Source organism: Mastacembelus armatus, chromosome 17, assembly GCF_900324485.2.
Source record: "Mastacembelus armatus chromosome 17, fMasArm1.2, whole genome shotgun sequence".
Lineage (NCBI taxonomy): Eukaryota > Metazoa > Chordata > Actinopteri > Synbranchiformes > Mastacembelidae > Mastacembelus > Mastacembelus armatus.
Window position 1 is genome coordinate 14,822,373 of NC_046649.1, and position 14,354 is coordinate 14,836,726.

General features: G+C 39.0%; 1 protein-coding gene across 2 annotated transcripts in view; it reads right to left on the reverse strand.

The window, feature by feature from the left end:
- Positions 1 to 608: 608 nt before the first annotated feature.
- LOC113134330 (solute carrier family 22 member 23-like) overlaps positions 609 to 14,354 on the reverse strand; it is a 29,683-nt gene continuing 15,937 nt past the window's right edge. For both annotated transcript variants that reach the window (XM_026313650.2, XM_026313651.1), the window contains exons 4-10: positions 12,578 to 12,746; positions 11,373 to 11,500; positions 9,335 to 9,437; positions 8,282 to 8,517; positions 6,929 to 6,961; positions 5,817 to 5,940; positions 609 to 5,114 (exon numbers count right to left, since the gene is read on the reverse strand). In XM_026313650.2, coding sequence (XP_026169435.1) covers positions 3,671 to 5,114; positions 5,817 to 5,940; positions 6,929 to 6,961; positions 8,282 to 8,517; positions 9,335 to 9,437; positions 11,373 to 11,500; positions 12,578 to 12,746 — 2,237 coding nt within the window. In that variant the 3' untranslated portion in view covers positions 609 to 3,670. The remainder of the gene's footprint in view (positions 5,115 to 5,816; positions 5,941 to 6,928; positions 6,962 to 8,281; positions 8,518 to 9,334; positions 9,438 to 11,372; positions 11,501 to 12,577; positions 12,747 to 14,354) is intronic.

Sequence of the window (14,354 nt, forward strand, 5' to 3'; positions counted from 1 at the left end):
TCATGTCAAGTGGAATTTCAAAACTCTAGTAGGCAGGGTTTCCCCCAGTACTTTGACTCATGGGATGGTAGTTTCAATCTTGACGGTCCAGAGACTGAAATTATTGCAATGAAATAGGGAAAGATTAAATTTTACGCAAACATTGTGCCCCCAAAGTATAAACCCAAATAAATATGGCGATCCCAAGATATTAGTGCCTTTAAGCTAAATATCTAAATGACTACTGAATGGCTTGGCCTTAAGTTTGGCACAGACATTCATTTTCCCCTTGGGATGAATTGAAATATCTTTGTTGATTTCGAAGTTGCTCTGTGCCCAAGTACATCCTCACTGAATTTCTAGCATGACCTCATTATTTGGAACACATTTGGAATTGACCACACTATAAACGTTCAGGGCCCCCAATGGCCTAAGGCTGCATCTGATTTCGAAATCCTATTGGATTAAATCATGGGAGGGAGTGTAAGACAGAAAGAGTATCTTTAGTTCCAGTACCTCCAGCCAACAGTGAAAATATGTGAATGTGTCTTTGCTTGAGATCAACTTTTAGTAAAATCCATGAAACGCTGTTAGAGAATGAATGAGTGAGTCAGATCCACAGCTGATCAATAAATAGTGGTTTATTTTAACAACAGGTATGGCTTATATACAAGTGCATTATGTCTGTTAAAATTAACACAAATTAAACCAAACAATTGGAAATTATAAATGGTACAATCCATGGTTTTTACATTCATTCAAGTCTCCCATCACAAGATTATAAGATGCACATTTGAGAGAAGCAAAACCTGAATGGTGAACTGAGCCAAGTTCAAAACTATTCACCCATCCATATTGATCCTTCATGTAATCAAACCTGTTTTCCACATATTTACTATTTACAAAGGCATAACCCTTTCTTCTTTTTGCTCTTCCACCAGTGAGCGTATGTCAGTCTTTTCTGTCGCTGGTGTTAAAATTGCTTTGGACTGCTTTCACCGTTTTTTATGTTAATTTTACTCCAAATTAAGTCAGTAAATGTGTACTAAGACTGATGTAACAAGTCCCATCAGCACAGTGACGTAGCTGCATGGAAACTGCAAAATTGGAAGCAACAGATCTCCAAGAAGACTGGTTGTATTTGTGCTGTGTCATTGTCTTTACATTGCTGTTGCGTAGGGTTTTGGTGATACACAGTTCAATTTCTGCATTAGGCTACACAAACTAAGACAGAGAGACCAACACTTACAGACGAGGACTAATGTGAAGCTACTGATCACTGCAGTCAAGTCGCTTTTTACTGCAGACACCCAAAAAAAATTCCTTAATAAATCCATATTGTCAACACCCTGTTTAACAAAGTAAATTGCATGTGGGTATATTGCAAAAGTTCATGTGTAACTATTAATTTCTTTATTGTATTCAAAACACCACTCCATTTCCCTTTTTTTTTGTGTGTCAAGACGCCAAGCTCCTCCAAATTCAATATCACATGATTTCAGGGCTTTGTGCTTTGAAACTTAGCAGCATGCCATATGTTTGTTAGACATCAAACATTCATATGGGTCTTTTAATAAATGGAAGTTTCGTTGACTTGAAGATCATCCTGATTCAATCAAAAATAGAGCTCTTATATTTTGATTCAAGTTGCGTTTAAGAAAAACACCCACAGGCAGGTTTGCTTAATTATACGACACAATTCGAATTGGATAAAGAAAGAAAGTTTTAGTTGCTTTCTACAGCGTACCCCCAAGATAGTGAGAATAACAGAAGATCTTTTGCCTGGCTCTGTCTTTGACTGCTGAATGACACCTTAACAGATCACAATACTCCCTGGATAAATGACTTGTTATATGATATACTGTGAGAGAGTTTTATCACGTCTGAAATGACAAGATATCATTCAGTTGGCTCTAAGGTTTTACAGTACAGTGTGATTATTATTATTTATTATTATTATTATTATGTGGATTGCTGTAAACAGTGATCTATCTGTAATCACACATCTTCCTTAGACTTCCAATGCATGAAACAACTACAACTGTCAGGTTACACACACACTTAAGTAGTCAAGTACAATGCTGTCCACAGAGGGACATGGGCTTTGGAAAAAAAATAAAAGAAAAAAAGTGACTCTTTAAGTTAGGAGTCTGTCAATTTAAGAATATGAATTGATTAATCCATTTATATTTAAGGATCTAACCTGTAATTTAAAATGTCATTGTGAGAAATGCATGAAGTATTGCATTTTTAATGTAAACCTAGTTGAGTGTGTGACTTTGAAAATTCAATGACATACATACATAGAATTACATTAATGCCAGAATTGGAAAACACACAAGGTTAGTGATGTTGTGACAGTTGACACTCACAAACATTTTGTCATCCATTGATTTCATCTCAAAAAAATAGCTTTTGTGTCTTTTTTAAGGTTTGCTAGTTTGTTTTGCTGACACATTCACAATTATTTTCATGCTTTGCCCCCACCGCAATAAGTAAAGGTGCCACCACACTGAGGTGTCACAAATACTGTAAGAACGAAGTATAGCTTTGTACAACAAGGGCACGCCATGAGAGATTATTTCAAATAATACCTTAAAAACAAAACAAAACAAAAAAAAAGAATCAAGCTCAACAACTAGGTACGCATTTACTTACAATATCACAATTACAAATAAAAGCATTTGCATACCATAAATTTCATTGAGTGAAACAACTGGAAAAATAAAAGTTTTTTTCAGACCAACAAAATATGGGTCATTTTTTTCCACTAATATCACTGTCCATACAACAAGCCACATTTGGACAAAAGCAGTTTAGCTCAATCTCATCTCTCAATTCACCAAGTGGTGATGCCGCTTTCAGTCTTACTAATTTAAGAAATAATTCAAGTATTTCATTTGTATATCTGAGATTTGAAATGGGGTTCACCTGATTCACATTAATCCACATATGTTCTGTGACAGGGGACTGTAAGAAACAGTATTTTCCTGAACAGGCAAATGCTGTTTCGAAACTAATGTTTGGCACTGTGTCTACATTTAATTTTGGTCAGAGTAGTTTTGGCATTTCATTAAAAAAAAAAAAAAAAAAAAAAAAAAAAATCACTCCAATTTGGATCATTTACCTCTTTAACATCAAAAAGTTCTTTGTAACATTCAGATCTTCTTGTCCACACAGGTGATACTTTTATACAAATATGTTAGACAGACATTTCATTTCAGCAAAAGTACCAGTGATTTGATTTTTTTTCTTAATTTGTTTTTAAGCATCATTGCATTTCTCACCAGTCCTGATATCACATCTCAGTGATTGTGGGTATAGTTTTAGTCTTTTAAAATGACAGACTGATTTCCCATTCATTTACATCAAAGTAGTTTATAGGCTGGTGATTTCCAGTGACATTCAAAAGAGTAGGAGATACTGTCACATTGTCACAAACCAGCCTCTGGCTCTCACTTGGTTGCATGGTCTCATTTATTGGCTAAATGCAGGGGGTGGGGGAGGGGCATTGAGAAACAAACAGCAGCTCTGTAAGACACATCTACACTTCAAGTGGCAACAGTCTTCACTAAGTACCTGAAGTCTGAGCAGTTGTTGCCCCCCCCCCCCCTTCTACTCAGGTATTCATGTGGCATGGGCTGCTTCCCGATGAAACAGTAAAGCTTCTTTTCCTGGTTGCAACACTGAATCAAGATGATGGTGCATCTTTGAGAGTGTTGTTTTCTGTGCTGGAACTGTCCCTGATATAGAGGACACCAGTGTCTATAGGGGAGGAGACAGTGCAGTCCATTAGAGATGGAGCTGTTGCTTCTGTTGAGCCCAAATCCATGATTTTTGTTGGCTCTGAATCTAAGATGGGGCAAGAAGCTGAATCTGGTTTAACGTCTGTGACAGTCAGAGGGGTGGGTTGTGGAGCGGAGTTGTGCCCAATGTCTGTGACAGGGAGGATCGTGCTGACCTTATCTGTGCCAGCTGGGGAGGAAGTGTCTTCTGAGGGTACATGGACTGAGTCAGTAGGTGGAGGGGGAGTGGGTGATGGGGAAACAGTGACTGGGCTACTTGGAGTAGGGGAACAAGGAGGTATAACATTAACACAAGGAGAGGTAGAGTCTAACTGTTGCTGGGAGTCTCTACTTGAAGGAGGAGGTGTAGATTCATCTAGTATTTCTAATTGGATGGGAATGTCAGAGATTGGAAGGTCAGTGGAAATGTTGCAATCTGTGATAGGAGCTTGAGAGGGAGAAGGGGATGTAGGCAGACTGTCATGCATAGATGGAGAAGGGGAGGGGATATCTTTCAGGGAGATATCATTAGTGTCATTACACAGGGGCTCTGGGGATTCTAATGTAGAGGTTGGCAGGGGTTCGATGATGGGTGTGGTGCAGATCAATGAGGAGGCAGGCACCCTTTGAGGGACAGGGGTAGTGCAAGAGTCCAGTGAAGGGGCAGGGGTAGTAGCTGACTCTTTTGTAGGAGAAGGACCAGTGTTTGACAAGGGCTCATCAGAATTCGATACTATCACTGGGGGTATTTCAGCTTTGACTAAAAGCGGATCTGTGATGCAGGGGGCTTTGTGTAAAGGAGTGGAAGACAGCAGGTGCTCTTTACTGGCATGTATGATGCTGTCTTTATCTAGTGCTGTTATAGGGATTGTGGATAAAGGTGTCAGTGAGTGACCATTGGATCCTTTAGGCTCAGGTTTGCCAGTGTGCACCTCCATCAACATAGGAGGAGAAAATTCCCCAACTGACGGCGCAGTCAAATCAATAGCTGAAGAGGCGGTGGAGCCCATGGTGGAGACTGCAGTGGCTGCTGCCTCATGGAGTGGTGTGTCATGCACTCTGGTGTAGTCCCTGCTGCTCTCTGACTGGGCCAGCAAGAGGCGCTGTTCTCCAGGTTTCCTCGGGGGAAGGAGAGGTTGACGAGTGTAGCTCTCGCCGTCAGCCAGGGTCTCAGGGAGGGGCTGGTAGCGTGTCTCAGGCAGCAGGAGAATGCAGATGATGCAGATGAGAGTGCAGCAGGCAAAGATAATGTGGTGAAGGAAATAACCCTTCTGATTGTGGAGTTCCATAATAGGTGCAGTCAGCATGCCAAAGCCAGCGCTGGCTAGGACCAGACCCAGACCACCACCCCTGTGGGTAGACAGAAAACATTATCACAAGGTCAGGTTTAGGATTTAAGACCACCCATACCTAAACACATGATACAAATCACATAAAAGGGAAAACTAAGTTTACTTGAAACATAGTGAATCATAATCTAAGTGTTTTGCTGAATAACTATCAAATAAATCATTTATAAAGATGGAGTATTATTCGTCCTGTACATTTCTGTTGTTTCACTGCCATTTTATCAAACAGCAGCAGAGAGTGCTGCAGTACCACCAAACATACTCATGCAGTCCCCTTTCCTCTCCTGCCACTCCAACATGTTCACCACCAGATGGCGTCCATCAAGCACTGTCAGCAGAACTCCCCTTACATAACTTCAGATAATGAACATCCAGTGCTGTGTCATATATTCTCAGAGGGGATGGCTAATTTGAACAAGATGTAGATTACATTTGAGAGTCTGTTGTTTGCAGCGGTTCAATGATTTCATACCCTCGTTTAACAGGACGTGAAGCAACTAATCCATCTGCAAGAACATGTTGCGTGATGGAATCCAACTACAGTTTTAACTGAATTACAGGCAAGTTAGGCTAATAATACTACTGTGAACAGTACTTGTACTCATTACTTGTAAATTGATATAATTCCACTACACAAACTTATTATATAAGTAAAAGTATATATACATGTATGTATGTATATATTTTTTAATGAGCTGCTTACCTGATAACAGTGGGTGTAATCTCAGCACAGAAGAAGATGCTCAGGTTACTGACTGCATGGGAGGAAAACATGCCGATGATGGAGAAGGCAATGGAGAAGTTCTTATTCAGTGTACCTGAGCTATCTGCAAACAAAGCAGGACACAGAAGTGCATGACAATTTGCACTCAGTACAAAGAGTATAAAGGTTCAGTCAGCTTTTCAGAGCCACAGATTCTTTTCAAGAAGGGAGGAACACTGGGTGGAGAGATTGGATAAAATTTATTAATCCCCAAAGAGAAGTACAAAGTCTTGTAGTATAACTAATAAGTAGTCTGTAGTAAGAGTAGTCAGTAACAGTCCAGTTCATGTTGATTAGTCATAATGCTATATCTTTCAATAATGATTTTGATATGGAAGCAAAAAAGGCCATAATGAGTAACTGTATTCCTAGCTGTGAGGTTGTTTTTTAACAAGTGGCATGAAAACATTATAGGCAGGAAAATTCCATTTGTTAAGATTTCCAGCTATGAGTTTCAGAACCATGAGGTGCTGATAAACCTTGGTTAAATAAAATGTTACACTTTCCAAGAACTAATGCTTATTTTGATTACTTGCTGAGGAACAGGCTTGCATAGAGAAGAACACTTTTTATCCAAAGATTTGATGGTCTGAATGCAACCCATCTTCATTTTTTTATGAATAAGACAAGTTGAAGTGTAAAAACACAGAAAGGATCAGAAGAGAATGTTGTGTGATCAGCTGTTGTTCGATTAGTGTGGCCAGAATAAAGACATGAATAACCAAAGGAAAACAGTGAGGGAAGGCTGGTGTTGATGATTCATAGCTCAATAACAGAGAGGCTTACCATCTTCAACATGAAGACAATAAATAAGTGAAAAATTAACCATAAATACATGTGGGACTTCATTAAGTGTCTGTAGGACTTGTATATCTAATGAAATAGTGCATGCAGCAGAACCTAATGTGATTGGTCACAACATAAGACAATCCAATTTGCACTTTGAAAGAATGTGAGGATAATAGATATGATAGTGGAAAAACATCTAATCAAAGGTACTTGATTATTTATCAGTTTTATCAGACGTAACACAAACAAAGAGATGATCATACCTATATTCAGGTGGTAGCTGTACTTCCCGAGCACTTGAGGAGAAAGACAGAGATAGTAAAACATGTGCGCTCAGAAAATCAATTCAATCCAGTCATTAAAAACACAAGCATGTACATATGTTGAGCAAAGCTTGTCAACACAGTGTTACAACACAATGTGAGCATAACCTTGATGTGTTGACTCAGGTTAAACATTAATTCCCGCTCATTTAGAGAATAAACAGACTTCTGTACTGTTTTGATCATCTTGGTAAGTTTGACTAAAACAGACGTGTGTAAATCTAGTGTTTAGACTACTTGATTAAAAACAACTAAAACTACCAAAGCTTGTACACACATTTACTGCATGTGTGTATAGACTCAGAATTTCAACATTATGTAAATAACTAGAATATAGAGTATTTACGATATTAAAATCATAGTGAAAAGTCTTTCATAAAAGAATCCAATAAATTTTATTTCACTCATGCATTATATCACACAAAAGTATTCACCTATGTAAAACAACACTGCAATAACTCGTTCTATTACTTTTTAATTTGCCTGGAATTAATTATTTAGGCAGATAGTTGTAAAACAAACATAGTATCCTAATAATATTGCCTAAAGGAAGCATGTATAAGATGACGAAAATTGGTCCTAGTACAAAACCTTGTGGAACTCCATAACTAAATTTTGGAATCTTTGGAATCTGTCTGATAAATAACATTTAAACCAATTTAGCACTGTTCCTTTAATCCCAATCACATGTTCCAGTTTTTGTAATAAGCAACACTGATGAATTTTAGTCACTTTGTTACTATGTCACTATGTTATGGTGGATTGTGATCAAAGCACTAAATCTATCAGGATGTTTCAAATGCATAGAATATCATTCATGACTGATGATTTAAAAATATCCTAATTTTTGTTGCTAAACTAGCTTTAACTTTTACAGAAGGCCACTGATGGATGTCATGATTTAAATCCCACGTTATAGAGGTGTTAAGTTATTATCCTTATTAGTCCCACAATGGGGAAATTGCATTACCACCCAGTGCACACACACAGCAGTGAACACACACGCCGTGAACACACACAGTGGGCAGTGGAGCAATTGAGGGTTCGTTGCCTTGCTCAAAGGTCTCACCTCAGTCGTGGTATTGAAGGTGGAGAGAGCTATTCACTCCGCCCCACCGACAATTCCTGAGATTCAAACCTGCAAGTTTCGGGTTACAAGTCCAACTCTCTATCCATTAGGCCACGACTGCCCCCAAACTTTCCGACTGAGTGCTGATATTCAGACAACACTACATAAGAGTGGTATCATCTTTCAAGAATGAGCAGGACATGTGTTCTTTATAAAGTACTCACAGTTGAGCAGGCCCAGTTGCAGCAGTGATGCTAGGGCAGTGATTATCATGAACATAAGAAGGCCACCCCTTCTGCCCATCAGGCCCACCGCTGGGCACAGTGCCAAGCAGGACGCCACAGCGATGCCAGCCATGGTGTAATAGTCTGCATAGAAGTTATGGAACATGGTGGTTTCCTCTGCTTCAGGATCCATCATGCTGCGGGCAAAACAGTGGTGGATCCCATAGCCTGTTAACCTGAGTAAAGAACATTTAGAGGGGAAAGTAGTGAGGTAAAAAAAACAAATCAGAAACTACAGTGTCTAAATTAGAGGATGATGGACAGAAGATGTTGGGTAAATATAGTAAACGTGTGGGGGAAAAAAGTTTGGGGTTAACAAAAAAAATTTAAAATGATATACACAATGGGATAAGATAAACAAGAGCAGAGAAAACAGATACAAGCAAATCTAAAAGATGAGGTATATCAGTGAGATAAGATAAAAAGGAACAATTCAATTTCATGATGTTTGTTTTCATCTCAAAGCGTCTCAGAAAATTGCACACAGGTAAACACCGACTTACTGACACACACAAAGCTCACACCCCACAAGCATACACAAAGAAGACGAGCAAACACGCACGCCCTCTTTCATTGTTGTCTAATGTTTCATAAGGACACAGCTCATGTAAAATTTATGCTGACTCCAGGAGTCAGGGACACCATGAGCTGAAGAAGAGCTAAAGCTGGGTGTGCCTAGATATAGAGAAAGGCTTGGATACAGAGGAGAGGCAAGATCCCAGTAGAGATGGAAAAAGAAGTGCAGTGCAAATATTGAAGGATTAAAGCACCGAGGGCCACTGATCAATGCTGTATCGAGCCTCCAGGTTAATAGTGGCATCAAAATGGCGCATCTGACTGGCATTGCCTCGCCCTACACAAACATAAAACTTGCACACACGTTTCCCTTTTTCCCCCACTCTGTTCTCAGATCCTCCTACACACATTAAAACTTGACACATATGTAATGTCTAAACAGTTCTATGACCTCTAATACATTAGACAAACACTTACGAGTTGACGCAGAGCACAACAATATTCTTCCATAGGTTTCTTGTCCCAACCATTTTAACAATGCATGTTTTTTTGGGTTTCTTTTGAAGAGATCTCTGCAGTTCTGGAAACAGACGAACATGTTAATATTAGAATCTGACTCATAGTGTGTGATTTCTGAGATTTTTTAGGGTGATCGCAGTATAAAAATTAGATAGCATAAAAAATTATTAGGTTTACCATTGCAAAGGCTTGTTATTTTGAATAGTCTAAAGTGGAACACTTGGTTTTGACACTTGGTCACTGTATAAATGCAGCATAAATTTTTAGTCTTATCATTCTTATGTTACAGCATAGCTACAAGTAATCAGATCTATACAGATGCATTTTCTATTTGCAATCTAAGTCAGTGTCTGCAATGCAAATGATAAAATACTGTATAAACTATTATACACAAAATGCAAAAACCTCTAATATTTGTACTTATATTCTTTTTTAAATAAAAAATACAATACTGTCTGCAATAACCTTAAAAATATACAATTTGACATGGTAATTATATAAAATAAACAGACTACCACAAAAATACTTTACAGAAATATAAAGGTCAAAAATACCAAAACCTGCAGCGTATAAAATGTATTTATTTCTATTTCTATTTGCATGTTTGCATTTTACAACAAAAAATATTAATAAATTAGAAATATGAGAATAGTAGCCAAATAAATGTGAAAGTGCAACCAACTTCAATTCCTGTTCCATGTCTGTAAACTTTAACACTAATTCCTGATGTCAATCTGCTGTTACAGCACTAGTAAAGCTGCAGTTGCAACAGACAGCTAGGTTCTCAAACAGTCAAACTAGGATGCCCCTGATTTATTGCAACCCTGGAAATTTCCACATGTATTTTTAATGCGCATGTTTCACTCCATGTGATTGCTCTGCTGCTGTTTTGAGACAGGCATGTCAATGCTTAGAAGGGAACAGGAGTGGGTTCTGTTAGGGCAACACCTACTGAGCTTTTGGTGATACGTGACACACCACACTGTGGATGTTTTGGTATCGGACTACAGGTTTCCAAGGAAACACACCTCTGCTTTGCGGTACTGTATACTGACGTCGACTCAGGCATGTGGCAGCATTCCACACTACCGCCTCAAGGTTATCTCTGGCTGTTTCACTCAAGCTTTCCAGTGATACCCTGGCTGAGCTACAAACATCTGAGTAAGACAATTTCTACTGAAGTCTAAGCAAATCATTCCACTTACTTCAAAGATGACCACATCATTGCTCAGGAGTCACACATGCATTTGTTATGTCTCCATGCTTGAAAACATTCATCAACTCCTCTTCTATAGCAGCAATAAGTAGATTAAGTTACCACTCGGCTACTGAGCATTTAAAAGTAGGAAATATTACTGGAAGAGCTGGTGATAGCTAGTTCAAATAAAAGCAAGAAAGGACAAATTAATCTCTACGGCCATGTACTTTTCTCAGTGCTGCATCAGCAAACTGACTTCTAAAACACTGCAGGTGGTTTCACACTAAGTGGTTCTTCTTTGAGCCTTTTCCCAGCAGTGGCACTGTTTCACTAGATTTGTTTATTTATGTATTTATTGAAATACTGATAACTGTAGTAATCAATGGCAGGCCAAAACATATACCTCAGTAAATAGCACTGTATTACAAAAACAATCTACTATAGCATCTGACTATGCTCTTTGCCTCTGACAGGTCTCCAAAACACAGAAAATAAGCATTAATTATCTGCTCATCTGCCACCTGTACACCATGTCAACTCGCCTAAGCTATAATAAAATTAAGGAATGTGCTGGCGCATTGTATCGTAATGTTGAACACCCAGTACCACCTCTGGAGTGGTCTGTTACTATGGTGACAAGAGAGGAAATAGAAAAAAACCTTGTCAATCTGGTGTATTTAGAAAAACACAGCTGGGAAAAACAACACACACCCTACCCTTCAATAAAGAATAAACAAAATATAAAATCCAGCCTTTTATTGTTGATTTCTGTAAAATTACAGTCAGTGCATTTGTTACCAGTGAGGATGTTTTCCGTGTCAAGCTCCATATTGACTTGATTTTTCTTAGCTATATGTCCCATGATCCACTTGGAGCGGCAGTATTGCTGCGTGGCCAGCAGCCAACGCAGTGACTCAGGGAAGATCCTGTCAAAAAGACAAGAGATGTTCTTGTTAATAAGAAATGAAAAATGACTCAAAATGAAATAACGCTTACTTTCTAAAGGATGATTGAAATATCCCATACATAGGGACAGCAGAATTAATCTGTTTTTTGTTAATCTGTGTATCCTAAAGAGGAAATCCGTCCAATGCCGTGTCACCCACCATTTACATGTAATACTGTCTCAAAATAACTTAAACTTGATGTCTGCAGATTAGGAACAACAAATAAATGCATCATTGCAGCCGCTGCTATCCCTGCTTCTGCTTTCATTTGCCACGCGCTGTTATCCGGTGGTTGCATTACAATATGCTGCAGTTAGGCTTCTACTTGCGGAAAAATGTCTATCTGAAGATAGTCAGCTAAACAATGCCACATTCCTCAGGTAGTTAAAATTTCTCTGAAATGGATGTCTATGCAAGTAAATGTGCAAGATTGGTGATCTTGCAATGTTGTGGTTTGTTGCTGTTTCCACAGATGAGCAAACTGTTCTATGCCTCCTGCACTGTGTCGTCATCCTGCTGTGGAAATCCCATCAAACCCCATCTGAGCCCTGCACTGATTGTAGTGCATCATATCAACAATACTGATGTTTGATCTGATTAGAGCTGTGGAGTACCATCTGAGTGGAAACCCCCTTTGTTTATGAGGTACATCATGGAAGACAGCCAACGTCTTTGAAACTCTGGTAAATTCTGTATTCTTAGATTTTCTTTCTCCTGATTTCGTACTCATCGGCAGTGCTGTGGAGCACTGAGCATCACAGCAGAATAAATGGAAGTGGATACATGAGTATTTACTGCCTGATCTTTACAAAAGAGAGTGCAGTCGCAGTAGAGGTGACTGCAAATGAGTTAATGAAAAGACATTCAATTTAATTCAGCTGGGGATTTACTGCTGGAAAATGTCCTTGGAGGCACGACTCTTCAGTTCTTGGTTTAAACCATATACATTAGCATATACAACAGTATCTTTGGCTTAAAAAGGTTTTGTTTAGATTATAAAATTTCACCACCTTTTTCTAGGCCAAAGTGCAGCAGATGCTCAGGTCTTCTCCTTACCAGATGTAAGAAAGCATCAGCAGCAGGGGGCAGATAATGACAGCTTGGAGCACTTGCCAGTCACGACAGAGGTACGCCACCCCAGGCATCAACAGCTGTCCGCCCAGCACCACAAAACTGGCCACCATGGTCATGGAAAAACGCCATCCTGGCAGGCACAGCTCGATCCCTGGCAGAGAAAATGATAGTGAGGGTGTTATTAGGTTGTCTTTAGGGACAAAGACACAAGGACACAAAATGGGAATGCCACATTCAAGTTTACTATCTATGTGATACCAGGAGTGTTTATCTAAACAGAACACCAATCTTATTTCTCCTCATGCTGAGAGGAGACTTTTTAGGCCATTTTTGCTGGTCTCAGCTTCTAGAATGGGAGCATTTCCTGTTTTTCTGTTTTTAGCAATATAAATAAATCTCTTTAGGTTTCAGACTGTTAGATGGAAAAAAAGCAATTTAGAGATGTCACCTTAGGCTCAGGGAAACTCTAAAGGGTTTTTTAGTTTTTTCAAAAATTTCAGATATTTTTTATCCTTACAGTTTAATCAAAAAAGAATCAATGTGTCTACCACACATTGATTCTTTTTTGAGTGTGAAAATAAAAAAACACATAAGCTGCTTTTAGCGCTACGCATTTAAGACATTAAATAAAGGCAATAAATCACCATGTGCAGTTGTTGTTCAAAGACTGTAGACAGTCCAAAACAGTAAGCTGCTGTGAGAGTGAACTAACTAGAAAAAGCTTCCTTGTACTCATTTCTCTCCACTATCAGAATGGCACCGATTCATTCACCCAGTCATTAGCATGCACGCCACACTGGCAGCAGGCAACCACAGACAGTCCAGCCCTTTAGTTACTGCATTGTACAGATGGGTTCACATCAAACCACAGAAAGTGAATACTACTGTAATGCTGCTATTATGTTATTGCCAAAATCCAGTTTCTTTGAATCCTTTGTGTCATACATCACTTTTTTTAACTAACGGCTCTTTTCTACTTTCCAGGAATGTGAACACTCTCTAGATGGGTCTTTCAAGGTGACAGGACCAGCATAATACAGTGGGTGTCAGCGACCCTATTTCATTCCACTGAAAAAGACCAGAATTTCAATTAGGGCTTGCCCCCTTCTGAGGACATGAATAATGCTCTGTGTTCACAGACACTATCACAGCTGGAATGACAAAGCCAATGAGTGGAGAGCAGGGCAATGGGTGCAAGACCTGCTGAGTTTGAACCAGCTAACCTCGAGACTTCTTCTGTGTGCTGCATGGGAGAAAAGTGATGGTTCACTGGTTATGGACTGTATGGGATCTGAATTCTTTGGTTGTGCGTAAAGTATTGTGTCCAGGGCACAGGCAACACCGTTGTGACAGGAAAAGTACGTCGTATGGTGAGCTGTGAAAATCACACGCTAACATACACACATAAAGCAGTACACACCATGTTATAATAACCATTAATATGGCAATAAGGATGTACATAAAATATGAAGCAACAGTGTTTAGATTTAGACTTTACTATGAGGGACAGAGGTTATGGAAAGGAAAGAAAGCCTGAGATCCTTACTCTTGCTGACACTAATCCTCCACAACCCCCTAGATCAGCATTTTCCACAATGCCCTGCTGCAGCCTGTGTCCTACTGACATAAACCTGAGAGTTAACTAATCTAACTAATATCAAAACTAATCAAACTAATACAACATAATGACAATGACAACGTAAGTGGGATACAATCATGCCTACATACAAGCTGTTAAAAATACAGACATGTACAGACT